The sequence below is a fragment of the Phodopus roborovskii genome, unplaced genomic scaffold (genome assembly GCF_943737965.1).
Source record: "Phodopus roborovskii unplaced genomic scaffold, PHOROB, whole genome shotgun sequence".
Taxonomy (NCBI): Eukaryota; Metazoa; Chordata; class Mammalia; order Rodentia; family Cricetidae; genus Phodopus; species Phodopus roborovskii.
The window spans coordinates 171,460-194,739 of NW_026125902.1; the positions used below are offsets into that span (position 1 = coordinate 171,460).

The window sequence follows — 23,280 nt, forward strand, 5'->3', positions numbered from 1 at the left end:
AAGAAACCTTACCAGACACTCTGCTTTCTGTTTTCACCTTGGAGAACATCAAATACCTAATGTGAGACTGACATCTGACTTTGCCTCTGCACAATCTTGACCTTGGGGGTGCTCACCAACTGCCTGGCAATTCAAGAAATGTCAGTGTCTTCACATGTGGATTGTTTCAGTGGGAAAGACCTGAATTACATGATCTATCAATTCTGGATGAAGAACTCCAATTCAAAACTTTTCTGTTGCCTGTTTTATTAGATCCTATGACTTGGGAATTGAAGCCAATCCCTGATTTGCTGCAGTGTCCCTGCATCTCTTTAAGGGTCCTCCCTCTGGTTACTCATTGATCTCATTTTATTCACATTTTCATTCTCTACTCAGGTATCTCATGTCTGTGATGCCATTTGTGTTCCTATGAACTGTGCACTGTTGTGTGCAATGTAGTGTTAAACCATATATTTTGCTACTACATACTTCAGTCTGTTTTATGCTCCTCACTTTCATACGCAAACACTTTTAAATCTTTGTCTATTTAGAAACCATGTGAAATTGGAGGACAGGCAAGATTGTTAGATTTACTGAAACTACAAAATATATCAATATCACTGTGATACAAAAAGATATTTGTGTCTCACAAAGATATTATGGAGGTTTGGTGAGTTACTGAGCTCCTTAGCCTTCAACCTTCATGTAGTTCTAAACAAGTCTAAAATAAAGATATTTATTTCTATTTTAACTAATAACATAGCAACATTTGTCTAATGTGCATTAGACAATACACTAATGTGCATTTCAACATAAATTATTTAATGATACACTCTGCTCAACATTTTCAAAAATCCTTTTATTATTAAAATACTACTTCCCCAAAGGTTTCAATATGTTCTTCACCTTTATGGCAATACAATGTTAATTGGATCTACTTTGAATAGTCTTCTTGGAAAAAAAGATGTAAAGCACTGAACTTCTGGGACTGGCTCTTCCTGGACCATAACAGTTAACTGATAAATTGTTAAGCACTTGAGAGTCATTCCTAAATACAAGCAATTACTAAAAGAACAAATTTTATAAACTCTCCATATCCATTATACTGTAAATAAAGAAATATAATGTGTAGTTAAAATTCATCAATCTCTACTTTTCAATATCTCACTATTACTAATGTTCAAATGGTAACTTAAAGTACTACTCTGGAAAAATATCTCCAACTTGGCAGTTCATTAACATTTTGATACTGTGAATTCAGTAAATGAGACAACACAGAGAAGTCCCTTTAAATGCCCCTTCCCCTAGAAAGCCTGTGCTTGGCCTGTATAACAGCATAGATTCTTTTACCTTAACACTTCTTGTTCAAATTAATCCACTGTAGAGAAGCTCTGAAGTGATGGATATGTTCAGACCTGACCAATGATGTCATATAACATATGAGAATCAAACTATAGCATAGGTGATGTTTTAAAACTGTGAACTGTGACAGTACGTGACAAAGGGAGACATACCAAAAAGCTTAACACTGAACATTGACACAGATATCCAAAGAGAACTAAAATATGCCAGACAGAGATGCTTCAATTATAAAGCACTGGGAGGGGGGGTGCTAGGTCTGAAAACCCCTGACATAAAGGTGATGGGGCCCACAAAAGTGAAAGGGCCCAAAGAAATCAGTCTCTTTCCTTCCTCAAATGTCTATTGTGTTATTTCTATTGTCTTCCTTCTTCTTGTGCCACATCCTTCTACCAAAATATGTTTCCCCCTTTACTGAACTCAAATGTGGAACCAAGGTGAGGCCTTGACCAAATACTACTGCAGGAACATGGGGACATATTCATGCCTCTGCAAGACAATGAAGTTTGGAATCATGGGAAGAATGAGGATATGAAATGCACTTCAACCCAGCTTAATTCTCCAAATCCTCATTGATTTTAAGTGTTTGTTTCTCTGCCATCAGATAGAGAATATAAGAATCCTGACTTTTCATGGCCTCAGAAGACAAAAGAATTGTAGTAGTTGGATATCATCATCATCAAACAGGTATCATTTAAAAATAGAAGCAGGAAGCCAGACACAGTGGAGCATACTTATAATCTTAGCACTTGAGAGGCTGAGGCAGGAAGATCACCACAAGATCTTTGGAAGCTAAACTGAGGTACACAGTGAATTCAAGGCAGCCTGGGGTACACAATGGATTCAAGGCCAACCTGCATTGCATAGTGAGACTCTGATTTTTTAAATGAGGCAGTGAAGAAAGGAAGGAAGTAAAAATACAATTAAAAATTCAGATGAAGCTAGCTAGCTGTCTGTCTGGTGAGGCCTGCAGTTCATGTGTTTGGAACATTGATCAAAGACTTAGAATATTCAGGCTTTAGAAATGTTCCTATCAATTGATTGATATGTTATTCTGAGTAGCAAATAAGGGGTACTTTTGAGAAGGCCTTCTGACTTATGTCTTCTGCATCTAGGTTTGAACTTTTCACTCAATCATTAATTTAAATAAATAAATGATTCATTAACTTGGGGCTTGGTGAAGGTAAACAATCCTTGATATTTGTCTTATACCGTTTTAAAAAACAACTCATATTTTTTAGTGCCTACAGCACATGTTTATTGTTTGTTCACACACACATATGCCTAGACACAGAGTGAAAAATCTTCATGATTCCACATGGATGACTGATTACATACAGGAGTGTGCCAGTGTATATACAATCACAGGACAAATGAAAACACTGGCATACAAACCCACTCAGAATCCCATAGATTGATCACATCAGATCACACAATACTGTTTTTCTAAGAAGCATAAACAGTAATTATTCCAAAGGAATAATGGATAAAGGTGCAACATCAAACTTCAGTCAAGTAAACGCCCCCACGTCATAAAAAGGGGTCTGAAAGCTTATAAAACTCCTGAACACTTAAAATAATAATAATTAAAAAAAGACAGGCATGGTGCTACATGCCTGTAATCCCAGCACTTGGGAGGTGGAGGCAGAAGAATCAGGAGCTCAAAATCATCGTCAACTATATACTGAGTCCAAGGCCAGGCTGGCTACATGAGATCTTACTTCAAAAATAAAAAAAAAAAAATTTTTAAATGTTAGTCATTTTAGACATAAAACAGGATACCAAACAGGCAGTGATCTAGTTAGGTCTCCCACTCTGGGCTCTTAAGTCAAGAAGGACATGCACTCCAGATGTCCAGTAAGAGAGACGGAGCTGGCAGGCTGTGGTGGCAGGTAGGGACTGGGAGGCTGCAGTTCTTGATCTCCAGCAGGACCTGAAAAGAAAAGCAAAAACTAGAGCCAGATTATATACATGTCACCATCCAGTGAAACCTTTAAACTTTGGTGTCCCACCCAATCTAAGGATTGTTGCTGAAATCAGAAACAAGACATACTCCCTTATCTCTGGTCTTGGCTCTACTGCTTTTCAAATACAACTACTAATTCTTTTCATCAAACCTGGGATCTCCAGATATGATCCTCACTGTGTTGGTGAAGTACTCCATTTCCTCATACTCCTCTCCCAGGCTTGCTGGCCCAGCCTGCACCACCCACTCTGCCAGACCTCTGTGGGAAACAAAGTCTCCATCTTCATTCATTACCTTTTGTTCCAGTACATCCACCACCCAAAGTGGCTTCCTACTAATATACACTTCATCAAGGTTTTTGTTGTTTTCTCATCCGGGATCAACCTTCCCTTCCAGCCTCCCTAACTATGTAGTTCTCCTCTGAGTTCATGACTGGATGGAGCAGTGATAGTGACTGGAAATATTCAGATTGGAAAACATCCAGGCTTCATATCTACATGGAAAGCACTGAAGATATCAGTATGATCTCATTCCATTCCAGACTCTTATCCCCTGTGCATGACCTCCCAGTAGTCCTCCCCAGTCTACAGTGGACTGGAGCCATTGCTCTGGGCTTCAAGTTATTATTCTATTCCTTCCACTTGATAAGCTTCAGTAAGACCTGGCCATGTTAGTGTGGCCTCTGTCTACAGGGGTCTTTTGATGTTGCTGTGGTGGTTGTGGTTTTGTTTTAACTTCAGCGTTCGCTGCTGAGCTAAGGCACTTGAGAACTGAAGATTCACTGAGAAGTTCCTGAGTAACATCTCTCACATCAGACTGAGGAACAGAAGTGATCCAAGATGGTCCAAAATGCAGGTTTCCAGGCACAACCAGTTTACCATAAACCCTCCAACTTCCCAGCTCCCTCCATGCCATGTTTTACCTTGAAGAAGACAGCTAGTTACCTGGCATGCTGCCATGCTGCTGAAGAGAGGCACAATCAGGAGGAGGCTGACAAGAGTTTTTCAGGGCCAACAGGGCCTCGGCAGCCTCCAGCTTCCTCTGCCACTCTAAGGCAGCAGTAACAGAATCCTGCTTGGTGGCATTTGGGACCTGCAAAAGAAATGGCATTAGATAATTGCAGCTGGGAAACCATGCCTCCTCCCACCAACACAGGTGCCCTTTTAAGTGCAGTTTCCTCTAGCACCACCCCCAATCCCAAGGCTTTTTGCTCTTCCCATCCACTAAGCTCATTCCCTCCCAGGGACCTGGATCCCACTACTTTGACAGGACCTGTGGCTGCAGTAGAAGAGGGTCAGGGGTAGCACTGGGTTGCAGGATCACACTTGAGAATCTGGAAACAAGGAGAGGAGAGGCCAGGGGATTAAACCCTCTGGTGGCAATCTACTTCCAGAACACTTGGAGGACCAGGTGTTTGCAAAACCAGGGTGGGAAAATATGAATGTCCCGAAAATGCACCTGGTTAGCCTGTTTCCTTTTTAAACTTCTGTATTTTTCTTGAAACACTAATTTATACCAGATCTTTCTTCCCGGGGCTACAATGAAGATGATGAATCCAAAGTGATATGCTATAATCTGCAAAGCAGGTGGAAAGATGTGAGTCCCTCCTTTTTCAGGGACTGGCTCTTGCTTCCATTTTGCTCAGTCCCCACTTCTTATGAAGTGAGGGGTCAATTTCTGTTCAGATGGTGTCATTAAATGACAGGGAGCATGAGAAGTGCCAACACCTCCTGTGGCTGTTTGAGCAGACTTAAGTTTCTGGAACATTATATGGCTTATAATGAACTCCTAGCTAACTGGAAACCCTACAATTTGGCATCTAAGCACAGGGAGTTGTCTGCTTCATGCCCTTTGTCTACAGACAAACTGCCTGGACATACTTCCCCATCCCCATATACTCTCACATAATGCGAGTTGTGTGTTTTTCGGACTCATTGGGCAGTAACTCAATATGACCTTAGCTGATTGGGTCATGTATGTGTATATAACAGTGAACATACACATTAAACCAGATCTGCACCTCAATGCTGGGCTTTAGAGTCTGCTTCCTGGGAAGCTCATTGTGACTCTGTCTCCCTTCCCCTCCCCGAAACTAGTCAAGAAAGGAAGAAAAACCCCACAATGAAGGACGAGTCAGGCCCTTCTCTAGGAAGTTCTTTCTGCTGCCTTTAGCATTCCTCTAGGCCTCTATGACCCTGCCCATCATGACCCCAAATTCCAACAGAACCTTCTCTCACATTCATTTATGGTAATATAAAAGTAACAGCCCAGTCATATTGAAGGCTTACTATGTGGTATGCTTTCTTCTAGCTCTCTTGTCAATGTTATAAATGTAGACTGTTTTCCCAAAGTGGCTACTGGAAAACATATCCTTGGAAAGATGAAGTCACTTATCCAAATACTCAAGATTAGGAATTCTCAAGCCTCAAGATCCTCTCTTCAACTCCTCCTTCTGAGGTGCTGCCTTCTTTTCCTTCTTGTTCTCTCCCTCCTCTTTGTCTCCTGCTACCATATTTCTTCTTCCTTCTTCTCTTTCTCCTTTTTTATTTGTCTACCTCCCATGGCACCAACCACAGTGTTGAACATGGAATAATATGAGATGTGACTGTTTTTAGGTCCTTATTCAACTCACCTTTTGGGCCTGGCAGAAGGACCAAGAGGGTCACGTGAAAAAGAAATCTCTGGTTTCTGCTCCAAGGCCACTGGAGTACAGGGCAGAATTGAACATTCTCTCACCTGGCTATGCATCAGAGTTCCTTGAGAATTTCCCTGCTGGAGTAGAGACAATAGTAGGAATTTGGGCACCAGGCCAACCATGAAAAGAGGAGAGATGAACATGTTGTAGGATGTGCACAGCAACCCAGAATGTAAGAATGTGAAGACCTTAAAGATCATCGAGGCTTACCTTTAATTTTCAGTTCATACTAAAATCCAGGAATATGTAGTTAATCCCAATGTCACATGGTAAGTCATGGAAGATTTGGGGATGGAACACATGTCATTAGGACACAGTACACAGGGCCTGGTAAGTAGCTTCTGGAAACGCCTCCCATAAGCAACCATCTCCTTACCTTCTGTGGTACTTTGTGGGGCCTGGCCTCACTCTTGTGCACACTGCTTTCCTTCCCATCTGGAAAACACCAGTCATAGCTTAAATAAGTCTCACTGTCACTATCATTCCAAATATTCCAGCCCCACTTGGAGGATTTGTCACATTATGGCTCTTTCCCAGCTCTGAGATAGCTTCCTTTCTTTAGTGAATGGCCACTAGGGAGACTGATCAGAGGATCAGAGGTATGAGAACACTTTGGGATAACTAACAACACGGTATCTCAAAATAATAACTTACCACTCAACAACAAAAGTCTACCTACATAAAATATAAGCAACTGAATTGGACATTTCTCCAAAGCATTTGATTCCTAACATTGGTTTGATGAGTGTAACCAACAGTCACACTACAATTTCAAGACAGGGATACTGACAGAATTACTAATGTTCCCTCCATCTGAATTCAGCTTCTCTTACCAGCCAAAGATACTCACTGCGGTTTTCTGCTTCAACAGTCAACTTCTTGCCATGCTTGTAGAATTTAGGGGCAACAGCCATATTCTTTATCCGTCCCCGATCCAGGTGCCTCTTTAGCCTTGGCCCCTGCTCCTTCTTTGAGGACTTCACAGCAAGCAAGGGACCATGTTTTCCCCTAAAGTGAAAGATTGAAGGACCAAGGTTAGCAATGTGTAAAAGGCCTGACACTTACCTTGACAGACATGATACTCACAAGAACACAGTGCAACTGTGACATTTGTGGGCATAGAAGAGGCAAAAATGACCCTTTTAATCCCTGAATTGGATGGTGATGCAATGGTTGGCCTATAGGTCTTCTGGAGTCAAATCCTTTCCCCCCAGGGAGTGACAGTCTCATGGCCACTGTTACACGTGGGTCAGAAGAACAGCAGGGTACAGCAGGTGTGGGTTTGTGTTCCATGGATTTAGGGTCAGAAGTGGAGGACAGAAAAGCACCTGGATCCTCCATCTCCAGGTTATTCTGTCCCTAGAAAGCAATATCTTCAGTGATTGGGACTTTTCTCTCTATTATGCTCACTGCTGGAATAAATTTTCACTCTCTTATTTCCCAATGTTTTTCTCAACTTTACCTAGCCCTTCTTATATGGTCTCCATCCCAGAAGTCCCACAAGTATGAAACTCTTCACAATCCCATAGAAGTCTAACTTGATAATGAGTTTTTCTGCTTACCTTCACTCTCCACAATCCATTTTCTGGTACAGATAGATAGTCCTACATCTACAATCACTACACTCAATTCTGTTCCATCATTAATTGCCTTCCTCACGGCCTTCATTCATTCACTTCCAGCATTGGATTTTATGTCCCATGCTATCAGTCAGCAGTTTCATGAATTCCATATTTCCCTTAACTTTCCATTAGAATTGTTCTAACACTTACCCTTAATCATGATTATCATCTTTACCCTCCCTTTATACTACCTTCTTGCTTCCCACTTAAAAATCTTATTATTTTTCTGAATCAGAGGTGATAACCAAAATATTTGATCCCAATACTCAAGAGGCTGAGGGAGGAGTATCAGAAGTTTGACACCACCCTGGGTTAACTAGGGAGACAGTATCTCAAAACAAGAAAATGAACAATTCAACAGTACAAAATTCTACTGAAATGTAAGCCAAGGACAGAAACAGACATTTCTTTAAAGCACACAAATGGCAAAGTGAAATGATTTTCCAAAGCAATAATAAGTGGGGAAATGAAAATCAAAGCTACTAGGGTAGCTGATTCCCCTAAAAATTGTGACAAGGCTGTAGGAAGATAAGGAGAAATTAGAGTCTTGTGTACACTATTGCCAGAACTATGAACTGGTGTAACCGTGAGACACTGTCTTTTTTCTCCCAAATCTCTAGACACCATTCAATTATTGTTGTCCCTACAAACCTTTGTTCAGTTCCAGATTTTTTTTGTGGAAACCCTATGAAATAGTGGGCCTTGGTAGAAATAATAGACACCCTGTTAGCTGACTAATTTTTCTCTTCCTGACCAGCACACCCTCTTGATTTTCATTCAGATTTTCCAACACATCGTCCCACCAATCCTTCAGACTGTTCTCTATACTTCAAGAATTACACTGGGCACAGCAACTCCTGTTCCAACACCTCCATCTTGCTCTCTCCCCAAGTGAGCAATGGAGACTGATTCCTCCAGAAGTTCACTAATTCTGTGTTTCCCCAACTCAGAGTCAAAGCAGCAGCTTGAGCTCTGCCTTGGGGGGTCCAGGGATCAGTGATCTCCCAAAAGGAGATCCTGAGTGGCAGAGACCCAAAGGATCTCCAAAGTCACTGGGATTTTCTTCCCTACCACTTAAGTAGAAGAAAGGAAGAAAGAATTAGCTACCTAGAAAGGACAGAGGGAAGGAAGAATAGGCACAGAATATGAAGGTCATAATCCTGAAGTCAGCCTGTGGCTACCCCAGATTCTTGCAGGTCAGAATCAATCAGTTAAATCATCAGGGACAATCTGGTTCCTTCTCCCACCCACTGCTTTACCAGGCTAGTCACAAACAGCTGGAACTACCCACTAACAATACACTTTGAGACTCACTTGCATCCTTAACACTGCAAGGCTTAGGATTGCCCTCCTGTCTTGTACTGTTCATTTGTGCTCACTTATGTAAGCTAGTGAAGGTGAACTGTGATCCCTTGGCAGGTTTCCCAGAATTGCCTCCTTTGGACATAAAATGTTATGTGCATGCACTTTTAGCACATCCACCTGCCACTGTATCTTTTCAAACTTCAGCATGCAATTTGGTTTTGTTTGTTTGTTTGTTTAGGACGAAGCCTCACTATGTAGACCAGGTTGTCCTGAACTGGAAGTGATTTTCCTGCTTCTGCTTCCCAAAAGCTGTGATTTCAGGAATGCATCACCACACCCAGCAGAGTATGCATGGAACAAGTTTTCTCACTGAGACACCGTCCTAAATCCTCAGAGAACACTGCTGATGTCTGGGAACACAGTGCTCCCTCTGGTGTGAGTCTTTCTCTGAGCTTTCTTTTCTGTTCCACAGATAAAGCCCTCAATTTCTCTGATAGCTCTATGCTGCCTTAGGTTCTTTTGTTTGTTTGTTTTTATTTTTATTTTTTCAGTCCATTGCAGGACATGATGTCTGCTAGGAAATGTCCCTAATTATAACAACCCGAGTTTGATTCTCTGGGCCCACATAAAGGCATGTTGAGGTGCCCCGCAATGGAAATCCCAGAACACCTGTAGTAAGATGAGAAGTTTTGCTGTAAGCTTCCTCTCTGATAGCTAACTCTAATAGTGCAGGTTGCTGAAAGGGAAATGTCATCAATATTCTTACCCAGCTGCAAATCTTGTGAACTGCAATAACAACCACCATGGCAAGAGGTGTCCCTGAGTACAATAGTGAAAAAGTGGTATGGGGATATACTGCTTTCCTGTTGGATTACCTGCACATCTTGCCAAGAACCCATGGTTGGGGAGCTCAAAGGTCCCAGAGGTAAATCTACTATTATTATTTTACTAAATTGACACAGTAACACATGCTTTCTAAATTTGTATATTAGTGCAGCCCCCAGATCTCATCAGAGAAGTGTCTGTCTTTGTGCAGTGAACAGTAGTTAACTAAGAAACACCATAACCAGCCAAGGGAGAACAAGTGATTATAGAGTGCTAAGCCATATATGGGACATCGATGTCATACACACCCCCAAAGCGATCCTGGAAGAGGGAGAAGTAACATTGTAAGAATCAGTGGTGGTGGAGGACAAGGATGAAATAATGTCATGAAGACATGGCTGGACTGCTGCACTCATGAAAACACAGCATCTGTGGCTGCCTATACAAGACCTGCAAAACAGTAAGACAACATTATACTATGTCGTAGGGAGAGGTTCATGAGCCACCACTTGTAACTGAGGAGTTACAGACAGTTGATGGCTCCTAGGACAGGGAGAGTCAGGATTTCTTTTAAGGGTGTGACTATTGGTTAACTGTGTTCAAGTAGACGTCCCTATAGCCAGAAGCAAAAGGGGACAGTACCAATTGGAGCCAATGGGTTATTGAATTTAAAAAGGTAGTACTAGGGTAATGGCTCAACAGATAAGAGGGTGTACTGGTTTTGCAGTGGATCCAAGTTCAAACCCCAGCATTCACAACAGGAAGTTGTTCATAACCCATATCTACAGCTACAGGGGATCCAACATCCTCTTCTGGCCTTCTTGGGCACCAGAAGACACATTTATAAAGCCCCACATACATGCGTATTAACTGTAAATATGACAAAATTAAAGATTAGAAGTTGTGGAGGAGTTGGTGGTAAATAAGATCAAAATGCATTGCATGAAATTCTCAAAGAACTAATAAAATTATTAAAAGTAGAAAACAGTACAAGAAGTACTACAGTCTAGTATTTCTCATGAGCATAGATTCAAACCTCCCTCATGAAATTTTAGCATTTTGAATCTGTGTGAAAAATATTCATTAGCAAGCACAGCTTACTGTAAGAATGCAAGACAATTTTACCATTAATGTTTCTTAGATCTATTTATTTATATACTCTACCTTCATTCATGTATGTGCAACATGTACCTGGTACCTGCAAGGTCAGAGGAGGGCATCAGATTCCCTGAAACTGAAGTTGTAGGCAGTTATGAGCCACTATGTGGGTTCTTTAAATTGAACCCAGATTCTCTGCTATAGCAACAAGTGCTCATAATCACTGACATTCAACTATCACAAATAAAGCTAGCCTGGTGGTGCATTACTATAATATTAGCACACAGGCAGCTGTAGCAAGAGGATCACCATAGGTTGTAGGCCAGAGTGTGATGCACTGTGAATTACAGAACACCATCTGCTACAGAGTGAGACCCTGTCTCAAAAAGAAAGAAATAAAGAAAGAAAAGAAAGAAAGAAAGAAAGAAAGAAAGAGGAAAGGAAGAAACAATGAATGAAATTTACTGTACTAGCTAGATAGAAGAAGTTACTAAGACATGAGCCAGAAAGGGAATTTGATAACATAAAAACTCCATTGAATAAGAATGTATGGCAATTTAGAAACATAAGAAAATAATCTCAATCCAATAACGTATGGCTGCAAAAAACAAAGTTTGTTGGAAATGCTTAATGATGAAAAGTTAAATAATTTTCTAATGAGTATTATAATATTTTCACAAATCAATATACTTTGCTCACATTTACCTTCATTACTCTGCTTTTCCTGTCCAGTGTGTCCTCTTTCTCCACACAAAAAGGATCCCCTTGTACTTTCTTACACACTGTACACATTTAGAGTTGAAGGTTGATTCCACACATGCACAAAATAAATGACACTTGTCTTTATTTTCTCTAGTGCCCCCTTTTCACACCCTTTACGTTCCCTTCTTCCCCTAAATGCTCTCACTTGTACTTTTGTACTTTGATGTATGGTCTAGGTTGCATTGTGATAGAAAGCATGCAATAAGGAAAACACAAAAAGTTCCTGTCATTTTAGAAACGTGGCTGTATGTTCAGATTTTCACAATATGCCCACAGCATTATACCATTACCTTTGGCTTGTTCAGTCAGGCAATAAATGTAAATAAAGGTATATAAACTGAAAATGAAGGCGTGAGAACCTTGAGGAAGGGGGATTCTGAGAGGAGTTGGCAATGGGAAAGAATATGGTAAGATGAAATGTGTGAAAATTTCAAAGAATAATATTAAATAATATTTTACATGGTAAACAGTCCACATTCCAAGAAAAGCCATTGACTGGTTATCAGAAATAATTTTAGCAAAGCTAGATGATAAGTTAATAGGAAAAAAGCCACTCTATGACAATAAACTAGAATTAAATATATGTAAAGAGAATTTTTTAAGATGACATTTCCACTAACATTAAAGTGTCTGTTAAAAATATTGGCATAATCACTGAAAGATTTGTTTAGAGAAAACTATTAAAATCTCCCAAAAGGAAATTAAAATAAAAGAAAGTATATTATGCCTCTTGCTGTAATAATCAATAAAAGGAAAAGTTATTGTTCAAAAAGTTCTATAGCAATGCATAAGACACAAAATGGCTGACGACATTTGGAATAGGACAAAGATGGAGGACTGCTCTCCCGAAATTCATTATCATCCTACAACTTGGTGGTAAACACCACAACATGGAGTAACCTAAGGACAGGACACACACACCTGTGAAATCAAAGGAAGGCCACAAATAAAACTACAAGTCTCTACGAAAAGGCACAGGAAAAAAGTGGATGCTCTCAAGGAAAAAAAAAAATGAAAAAGCAAACAAAGACCCATGGCTCCAGCAGCTGACACGATGAAACCCAAATGAATCACAATACTAAGAGTAAACCTATGTCTGGACCCCTAAGTCTGTCCTGCACATTGTAGAAGCTAACCGGACCCCCAAATACTTTCCATCATTCACCAGAAGCAGATGCTCGGGAGCAGGTATGAAGGAAACCTAGGAAGAGCAAAGCCCTCAGAGAGAAAAACTGGTGTCCAGGCCTTATGGCCTCAGGGCACCATGGCCTCCCATGGTTCTAGGCTTTTAGGGAACATTTGGACCACGCACTATGTAAGGACATGAAAAAAACATCACAATTCTAAATAATCAGGGCACCCACAGCCAGGCCTCGTAAGCACCTTTGTCTGTGCAAACCCCACGGGAGGGGAACTCACCGTGTACCCGAAGACCTCTGCATTGTCAGTTCAGCCAGCAGAACTTGTGTTCAGGATGCTGAGCTGGCCAGAATGAGATGAAAAGCAAAGGGAAAACAAATAAAGTTCTGAGGGGCGGGAGTTAGGAAGAGTCCATGCACCAGAAATGTATCCACTGGTTGAGCACAATGTTCTAGACTGAAACAGGGAGGAACCATGGGCAGAAGCAATGGGCCTCAGGCCGTGGAGGGGCGGGCCAGGGCGGGGGCTATGGAGGTGACAGGCCTCAAGCTCTGCACCAACCATAGTGTGCAGCTCAGCAGATCTCTACAGAGAACACCTGCAGAGGGGTATCACTGGTGGCATCACACAGTTTAGAGGAACTGTGGTCTTCCTTCCCTTCTTCACACCTCCTGGGCAGGTGAATCTCACTTTCATGTGGTCTGGAACATCCTCTAGGGGGCTGAGGTTTGGTCAGGGATGGTCTGCCCACTTCTCCATCCTCGGCACCTCAACCAGCAGTGCAGATGCCCATCACAGTAGCCGAATGGGGTAATGGACAGCAGCCATGAGGAGACTGCAAAATGACGCCTCACCCCTCTTTCAGACCCCGAGAAACCCACTATACTTCCAGGGAGATGCTGTCTTTGCTCACGCCATGAACAACTCATCCAATGGCTCAAGAGGCACCAGGGCAGCTGCTCCTCCAAGAAGGACCTGGAAGGGCCAGTTCCAGAGAGCCCTGGCACGTATGTCCAAGTTCTTCAGGTAAGGGCTCTTACCACTCACACCAAGCCAGGCTGGCCCCCTGGCTCTCCATCAGAGAGCACCCAGCCCTTCCCTCCATCCCCACAGTGCTTCTGAGGGTCCTCTTGTCATTCTGTTTCTTTCTTAGGAGAGGGTGCTGGGCAGGCCAAGGCTGAGCACACGGGAGTCAGAGACAATGGGCCATGACTGTGAGCAAGACCTTCTGCTATCCAGGCCCCTGCTTTCCTGAGAATCTTGTTCAACGAAGTCGAAATAAACGCCTGTTTGCTTTACAGGGGATGATGTTTAGGTGATGAATTGGGACATCTAGGAAGGCAGAGCAAGTATCTTAACAATTCTCCAAGGGCATCATGTTCCCCCTGGAGGTAATGATGCTGGTTCTGAGGGGCATCTTTGTTGCAAGGCAGTGTCTAGTCAACAGTTTTTATTTTATTTTTTTTCTGACAGCTGGCAACTCTGACCCCCAAACTTTCATACAGCCAGGAGGAGAGCCATGTATGCCTCCCTCCTTGTAGTCTAATCCATCTTCGTAGCTGAGAAATCTTGAGCAGAGTTTATGAAGAACTGGGAGAAGGACACATACACAGTGTGTTTGTAGCCTGTAAAAGGCCTATAGAAGTTGTGCTCACAAACAACACCCAGCTCCTCAAAAAAAGACTGACCAAGAACATCCTTGACACACAGGTTACTCTCCAGGTGAGAATGGGTTCTTGGCTTCCTGGGGGTGGGGGGAAGGAGGGATCCTGAAAGATACTGTAACATTGTTTAACAAAGAAGGTCACAAGGGAGGATGGTGCACAACTCATCTTTTACCCCATAGCAGGTAATGATGGGTTCTTGGCTTCCTGGGGAGGATCCTGAAAGATACTGTAACATAGTTTACCTGGGAAACCCAAAGGGAAGATGACGCACAACTCGTCTTTTGCCCCCAAGGCAGAGCAGTCCCTGAGCAGGTTACTGAACTATGAAATATATTTTTTGCTACAGAAGAACATAAACACTACATAGAAAAACACAAGTTCCTTTTCCCTTTTAAATTATATAGTCTCCTTTGCTTCAAACTAATGGGGTGAAAAAAATGCTTGGGCACGGCCATCTCTGAGAATCCCCTGTCCTTCCATGCTCACAGGAGGAGGCTCCTTTCTTGTTGAGGGAGGGAGAATGTTCATATAGGGGCAGGTGGCATACAGGCAGATAGCATTTCAAAAGCCACAAGCCCTTTCCCTCTATTTCTATAGGTTAGTCACGGTTCCACACTCAGAGAGAATAGTTGGGGTCTATATGGTTATGTTTTTCATTGTTCTCAAATAGAGCTCACAGAAGTATATATTTTGGCTCACAGATTAATGTGGCTCCACTGGCTCACAGTGGAATGGCCAGACAGGTGGACCTCTACAACTGGGAAAAGCAAAACACTGAGCAGGGGACATTGGTGTTTCCATTTTCATGTTTATTCACCCTGGAACCAAGTCATCCAGTCCATGTAACGACACACCCACACTCTGCGGAGCCCTTCTCTACTCAGATAAATGTTTCTGGGAACATCCTCTCAGATGTCACCACAGACACGTCTCCCATTGATTCCAAATCCAGTCAAATCGACAGCAAGATTAACAATCACCTAGTAGTTAATCCTAGTGTGATGGATGACTTGGATGTGATCTTTCAGTGGCATTGCTGATGTCTGAATATCATTCCCCACCAGTTCTCTGTCTACTGACTTGGATCCTGTGCTGTTGATTTTCTATTATCACCATGGACGCAAAGCAAGCTGGGGAGAAAGGGCCTGTTTGAACCCACATCTTAGCATCCTATAATTGATTGAAGAGAGGCAACAGCTCAAGACAGGATCTGAAGCAGAGACCATAGAGAAATGCTGTTTACTGCCTAGCTCTCACGGCTTTCTCAGCCTATTTTCTCATAACTCAGGGCCACCTTCCCTGGGATGGCACTGTGCCCCAGTGGACTGAGTCATCTGCCATCAATTGTTCTTCAAGAAAACATGCAGGGAAGGATTCCCTACAAGGAGGTCTTCTCTTCCCAGGTGACTCTCACTTGTGTCAGGTTGATAAAAAGTAACCAACACGGGTCCAAACTGGCTGGGAAGGTGAGCTCTATGAAATAACCTCTCCAGTCCTAGCCAAACCTCATGTGCAGGGCTTGGCCTCACCATCCAAAAGAGGATTAGAATTTTCAACTCCAAGGAAATGGTCAGCCTGCCCAGAGGTTATGTCTTCTTAGTTTGTAAACCTTTTCATGTGAATATGAGTGAGTATGTGTGTGTGTGCTTGTGTGTGTGTGTGTTGTGTGAGTGTGTGTCTGTTCTGTTGGTCAGTCTGTTTGTGACTCCATGTGTGATTAAACAGTGAATGTGTATTGAAATATTTGGTAAAATTTGACTCCACTAGGGAGCCACACTAGAAACTCATAAGCAGAGGTGGGACACAGGCAGCTGGACTGACCCATGAGGAACTTCATATCACCTCCTCTTACGAGACACAGACACATTCTGTCCAACACCATCCAAGCTGACTCGAATCACAGCCATAGTACTCTGCCATTGCCCACAAGGTGCTACTGCTATATTCTACACTGTGTTTGTTTTCCAAATGATGTACCTCTGCTGCTGATCTCAAGTCTTGCTACAGTCACCAATCACAGTCCTTCTAGGCCAGCGATTCCAACTGTTGGTTCTTGACCCCAATGAGGTTCATATCAGATATCCTACACACAGATGTTTACATGACAGTTCATAACAGTAGCAAAACTACAGTTATGGAATAGCAACGAAATAAATTTTACAGGTGGGAATGACCACAACATGAGGAACTGTATTAAAAGGGCACAGCATTAGGAAGGTTGAGAACCTACATTCTAGGCCTTCATGGATCTCTCTCCTACCTCCCGCTCTACAGAAACACAGAGTCACAACTTCACAGGGAAAGATACTTTCCTCTGCTCCTCCCCACACTCTAACAAGTGACTCTCTGTTCTCTCACCAATAACACTGCTATTCTCCTAGTCTGGGAACCAGGGCATGGCCCAGTGCAAGTGTTGCCTTTTCTTAGGGCTCAGCGCTTATAGAGATTTATGCCTGGGTTCTCACAGCTATGTGGATATGCTCCCCCTTGCTTTCTCAAAGAAAACCTTGAAATGAAAATTGTATGCATGTAGGGTTTACGAGTATGTGAAACTTTGTGAAGTGACTACCATCCTCAAGCTAAATAGCACATAGTCACCCTCAAGAGTCGCCGTCATTCTTCTGTGGTGAAAGCATTTAAGATCTTCCACCGTGCACATTTCCAGTATGCATTGAAGTCTTTAACATATATGCACTGACCATACATGTTTCATATATATTCAGATGTCACACTTTCTATCACATGGGAAGCAAAAGTAGACTGTTGATATATTTAAATTAGGTATATACAGCTAACCAGGCTTTTTTATTATGTACTTCACATATCACATAGAGTGCATATACAACTATACATACTACAAGGCAGGATCAACAAAGTATACATTATAGTCTTCTAATAAAATAAGTTTGTGTCCTCAGGCTGTCACTTATACCAGCACCTCCCTTAGGCTGTCACTTTTAAGAGACCCTTCACATTTGTCAATCCTACCCAACCGTGCAGGTGGCTGGCAACCACTGTTGAATGCATTTCTTCTCTTAAGAAAGCAGGTAACATCTTATTTGTCTGTTCTTTCTTGTGTCTCCCTGTACCCATGTTGTTGTGAAGAAAAGTCCACAAGATTTCTGTCTGTGGAAAATGAAGCTTCATTTTGTGTGTGCATGCATCTGTGCATAGACAGAAGGAGGATTTTCACAGAGGATGCAGGGTGAACCGCATTCTTTGCACTTGGAAAGTAAGCATTCACTCAACTGGCTATATTCCCAGCCCATTTTTAAGCGAAAGACATGTAACTGCATCTAAGTAATTTGCACAATGTTTGGATTTGAGCTCTTTCTGTAGCAAGGAAAGTCATTAATGTGTTTTTCTTGGGGTTCAGCCTGCCAAGTGCCAGTAATTGCAGGTTTTCTCTACATATCCTGCTATATTCCTGCTCTATTTATCCACTAAGAGGCATTTAGATTATGTCCCTAGGACAGATACCTGGTTACACTCTGAGGGGAAATCCCTGAAACCTCATTGATGCTTTATTCTACCACAACATCCTGGTAAGACTTGCCAGCCTCATGTGGTTAATATGAGCATGAAAGAATCTTCCAGGTGTCCTGTCCCCATAGAGAGGACCCTTGGAGTTCTGATACACCCTCCCATCCGCACCGCGAGCCTGCCCCCCCTACCCTGTGCCCTACCCTGCCCACTGTCTGGCCGCTCTGGTTGAGCACTGGGACAGAGGGTGAAGCCAACAGCCCACCCTACTTCAGAGACATCTCGGAGCAACTCTGAACAAAGGAGACCTGCCTATCCACACGGGACCACTGGTAATTTCTACCTGCTTAGTCTCTGACCCCACCTCCAGTCCTCTGCTGGAGTCCGGGCCCCTCCCAGAGATCTGCCTATCTCTGTCGGTCCACTCTGAGTTCCCACCAGCAAGATCCTTGACCCCCAAAGCAAGGCCTCTGCTAAAGAAAGAGGCCTCAGCTAGAGAGTGCCAGTTTCCAGTGAGATCCGACTGTCGTGCAGAGACTTCCCAAGTATCAACTCAGCCTCTGTCCTTTTCCGCCAGCCATTGGCTAGAGGCATCTTCTACTGGATCCTCATCCCTGGCTCTATCCCTGGGTCCCTGTCTGCGGAGAGACCTCCTATAGAGCTTGGACCACCCAGAGCTACAGATATTGAATCTCTGACCCACATAAGCCCACTGGGGAAGTACCATAGAGAGAGGGGGAGACCCCAACAATACCTACTGGATGAAGCTATGGGAAGACGGCAATATAAGAAAACACCTAACAATAGAAAGACAAGCAGGGCACCACCAGAATCTAGGGAATCTATACCAACTAGAACGGAACACAACATCAAAGCAGAGGAAGCAGAAGGGAACAACTTAAAATTACCGTCATACGAACTAGGATACAAGGTGTATTCTAAGATATTCATATAAAGTCCCTCACAGAACTGGGAAGGGACAAGTCCCCCAGAGCTCAGGGGAAGTGGGGGGAGGACAGCGAATGGAGAGAGAAGTAGGAGAAAATGAGGGGGAGGAAAGGAAAACATGTGCGACCAGGAAGATTGAGCCTGGTTAGGAATAGAAGATAGGAAAGAGAGAGAGAGACAGAGACAGAGACAGAGAGAGAGAACATAAAAGAGGGAGCCAATATTGGTTTGAAGATAAAATTCAACACAAAGAAAGGTCGAGAGAACTACAAGACTGCTCCCAACTAACAATCTCAGCTCCCGTGGAAAGGCTATCATAAATGCCCTTCCCGGAGAGTGAGATCAACAACTAACTTCTCCATGGAGCCCTCAACTAATGCCTGTTGAAAATAGGAGCAAACACCCATAAGCAGATGGAGAGGACAAGACCATGCGGCAGAAGCACATAGAGACAGCTTACCTGGACAAGGAGGAGCTAACGGCCACTAGGCCAGTAGACTGATAGCTGCGAAGCCAGCATGGGACTGACTCAGGCCCCCCTGAATATGGGTCTCAGCCAGAAGGACTGAGCAGTCTAACAGACCTCAGACAGTGGAGCCAGGATGTATCCCTGGTGCACAGAAGGACTTTGCGAACAGATCCCCCATGGAGGGATAACTGCCTTAATCTAGAGACAGGAGAGAAGGCCTAGTCCCTACTTCACAGGACCTGTCAGATCTACATGACCCCAACTGGATGGCATTCCCCTACATATGGAATTGGGGTGGGGGGATGGGAGGAGAGGGTGTTTAGAGTGCATGGGAGAGGGCAGAGAGGGTAAAAGGGAGGGAAGGAGGGAGGGAGGGCTTGGGGGGAGGGAGGGAGGGAGGGAGAGGGAACTGGGATCGACATGTAAAATAATAAATTAAATTAAAAAATTGCTTTGACTCCAAAATTTAAGTTGAAGGACAAGTTACTGGGGAAAAGGATTTCTATTTTTGTTTCCACAGAAAATGAAAAGATGTGGATTTCTTTCAGACTAATATGGTTTGATCACGCCAGACCGCCTGAAACAGAGTACAAGCTGATCCTACATTCAAAACAGCTGGACAAAACAGCCCTACAGACTACAGCCAGGATATCTGAATCTTCTTCAAATCCCCCAAAGACAGCACCCCTTACCAGCAGGAAGTAGTTTGGAAAGAACGACGCCCAAATTCCAAAATATTGTGTATAAATGTTTGTTTTCATTTAATTGGACGTTGTTATATAAAATTAAATTAAATAAAAAATAGCATGAAAATAAAATTACCGTCATAAAAATGATAGAGGCCCTCAAAGAAGATGTGAGAAAATCCCTTAAAGAAATGGAGGAAAAAGCAAACAAAAAAGTGGAAGAAATGAACAAATTCCATAAGGAAAGTAAAGAAAGTAGAGAAAGCTAAAAAAAAAAAAAAAAAAAACAAAATTAAGCGGGTGAAAGAAACAGTCCAAGATTTGAAAACTTGAAATAGAGAAAACAAAGGCAACACAAACCGAAGGAATGTTGGAAATACAAAAACTGTGCAAAAAATCGGTAACTACAGACACAAGCATAACCAACAGAATTCAAGAGATGGAAGAGAGAATCTCAGGCGCAGAAGATAAACTAGAAGAAATAGATTCATAGACAAAAGAAAATCATAAATCCAACAAATCCTTAACACAAAACATCCAGGAAAGGTGGGACACCATGAAAAGGCCAAACCTAAGAATAATGGGCACAGACGAAGGTGAGGAAGCCCAGCTCAAAGGTGCCGAAAACATATTCAACAAAATCATCGAGGAAAACTTTCCCAATCTGAAGAAGGACATGCTCATGAAAGTACAAGAAGCATACTGAACACCAAATAGGCTGGACCAAAGGAAAAAGACCCCTCTAAATATAATAATCAAAACACCTAGCATACAGAATAAAGAAAGAATATTAAGAGCAGCGAAGGAAAAAGGACAGGTAACATATAAAGGCAGACCTATCAAAATTACACCCGACTTCTCCATGGAATCCCTCAAGGCCAGAAGTTCCTGGATAGATGTTCTAAAAGTATTAAGAGAACATGGATGCCAGCCTAGGCTACTATATCCAGCAAAACTCTCAATCACTATAGATGGAAAAAACAAGATATTTAATGACAAAACCAGATTTTCAAATACGTATCTACAAATCCAGCCATACAGAAAGTATTGGAAGGAAAACTCCAACACAAGGAAGGTAACTACGCCCACAAAAATGTAGGCAACAGATAATCCAACTACACCAGATACCAAAGGTAAAGCAGAACAAATATATTCATAATACCACTGCCAACAACAAACCTAAAACAAACAAGCATCAACAATCAGTGATCCTTACTCACCCTCAGCATTAATGGTCTTAACTCATCTATAAAAAGACACAGGCTAACAGAATGGATACGAAGACAGAATCTATCCTTCTGTTGCATACAAGAAACACACCTAAGCTTCAAAGATGAACATTACCTCAGGGTAAAGGGTTGGGAAAAGATTTTCCAATCAAATGGAACCAAGAAGCAAGCAGGCATGGCTATCCTAATATCTAACAAGTTAGACTTCAAACCAAAATTAATCAAAAGAGATGAAGATGGTCATTTCGTATTCATCGCAGGAGAAATCTATCAACACAAAGTCTCAGTTCTGAACATCTATGCCCCTAATACAAAGGCATCCACATTCGTAAAAGAAACACTACTAAAACTCAAAGCTCATATAAAACCTCACACACTTATAGTGGGAGACTTCAATACACCACTCTCAACATTAGACATGACCACAAATCAGAAACTCAACAAAGAAACAAAAGAAGTAACAGAAGTTATGTCTCAACTGGGGTTAACAGACATCTATAGAACATTTCATCCAAACACAAAATAATATACCTTCTTCTCTGCTCCACATGGAACCTTCTCTAAAATCGACCACATACTAGGTGGCATAACAAACCTCAACAGATACAAGAGAATAGGAATAGTCCCCTGTACCTTATCAGACCACCATGCTTTAAAATTGGAGTTCAACAACAACACAAATAGCAGAAAACATGCAAACTCATGGAAACTGAACAATGTGCAATTGCACCACACCTGGGTCAAAGAAAAAATAAAGAAAGAAATTAAGGACTTTCTAATATTCAACAAGCATGAGGACAGAACATACCTGAACTTATCTGAAACCTTGAAAGCAGTGCTATAAGGGAAGTTCATTGCACTAAGTGCCCATATGAAGAAAACCGAGTATTGTCATATAAGAGAATTAACAGCACAACTGAAAGACTTAGAACAGAGAGAAGTGAACTCACCCTGTAGGAGTAGACGCCAGGAAATATTCAACTTGAGGGCTGAAACCAACAAAATAAAACCAGGATAATAATACAAAAAAAAAAATATCAATGCAACGAAGAGTTGGTTTTTTTGAGAAAATCAACAAGATAGACAAACCTTTATCCAAATTAGCGAAAAAGCAGAGAGAGAACATGCAAAAGAACGAAATCAGAAATGCAAAGGGGAATATAACAACGGACACAGAGGAAATCTAGACAATTTTCAGGTCATACTTTGAAAATCTGTATTCCACAAAAATTGAAAATTCAAAGGAAATGGAAAAATTTCTGGATAACTATCACTTACCAAAATTAAATCAGGAACAGACAAACAACATAAATGTACATATAACCTGCATGAAATCGAAGCAGTGATCGAAAGCCTTCCAACCAAAAAAAAAAAAAAAAAAAAAAAAAAAAAAAAGCCCAGGGCCAGGACAACCATGACTACCTTGTACAATAAAAGAACTTCAGGAGGCATCACCATTCCTGACTTTAACCTCTACTACAGAGCTATAGTTCTGAAAACAGCCTGGTATTGGCATAAAAATAGACAGGTAGACCAATGGAATCGAATTGAAAATCCTGATATTAACCCACACACCTATGAAAACCTGATTTTCAACAAAACAGCTAAAATTATACAATGGGGCTAGGACAGCATCTTCAGCAAATGGTGCTGGCATAATTGGATGAGGGTGTGTAGAAGACTGCAGATAGACCCATGTGTGTCGCCATGCACAAAACTCAAGTCCAAATGGATCAAAGACCTCAACATAAATCCAGCCACATTGAACCTCTTAGAAGAGAAAGTAGGAGGTACCCTTGAACAAATTGGTATAGGAGACCACTTCCTGAACATAACTCCAGGGGCATACACACTGAGAGCAACAATTAATAACTGGGACCTCTTCAAACTTAGAAGCTTCTGTAAGGCAAAGGACACAGTGAACAAGACCAAATGGCAGCCCACAGACTGGGAAAAGATGTTCACCAATCCTATATCCGACAAAGGGCTGATCTCCAAAGTATACAAAGAACTCAAGAAACTAGTCAACAAAACACCAAATAACCCT

At 42.1% G+C, this 23,280-nt stretch overlaps 1 protein-coding gene across 2 annotated transcripts in view; it reads right to left on the bottom strand.

The window, feature by feature from the left end:
* Nucleotides 1-2,569: 2,569 nt before the first annotated feature.
* Nucleotides 2,570-23,280, bottom strand: part of LOC127217937 (doublesex- and mab-3-related transcription factor C1) — a 40,143-nt gene continuing 19,432 nt past the window's right edge. Inside the window, exons 1-7 of one of the 2 annotated variants that reach the window (XM_051178930.1) lie at nucleotides 13,031-13,094; nucleotides 6,850-7,007; nucleotides 6,376-6,434; nucleotides 5,937-6,076; nucleotides 4,577-4,637; nucleotides 4,249-4,396; nucleotides 2,570-3,271 (exon numbers count right to left, since the gene is read on the bottom strand). In XM_051178930.1, the coding sequence (XP_051034887.1) occupies nucleotides 3,162-3,271; nucleotides 4,249-4,396; nucleotides 4,577-4,637; nucleotides 5,937-6,076; nucleotides 6,376-6,434; nucleotides 6,850-7,007; nucleotides 13,031-13,053 (699 nt within the window). In that variant the 5' untranslated portion in view covers nucleotides 13,054-13,094 and the 3' untranslated portion in view covers nucleotides 2,570-3,161. Of the gene's footprint in view, nucleotides 3,291-4,248; nucleotides 4,397-4,576; nucleotides 4,638-5,936; nucleotides 6,077-6,375; nucleotides 6,435-6,849; nucleotides 7,008-13,030; nucleotides 13,095-23,280 lie in introns of those variants that run through there. The other variant, XM_051178932.1, reaches the window with a different exon arrangement.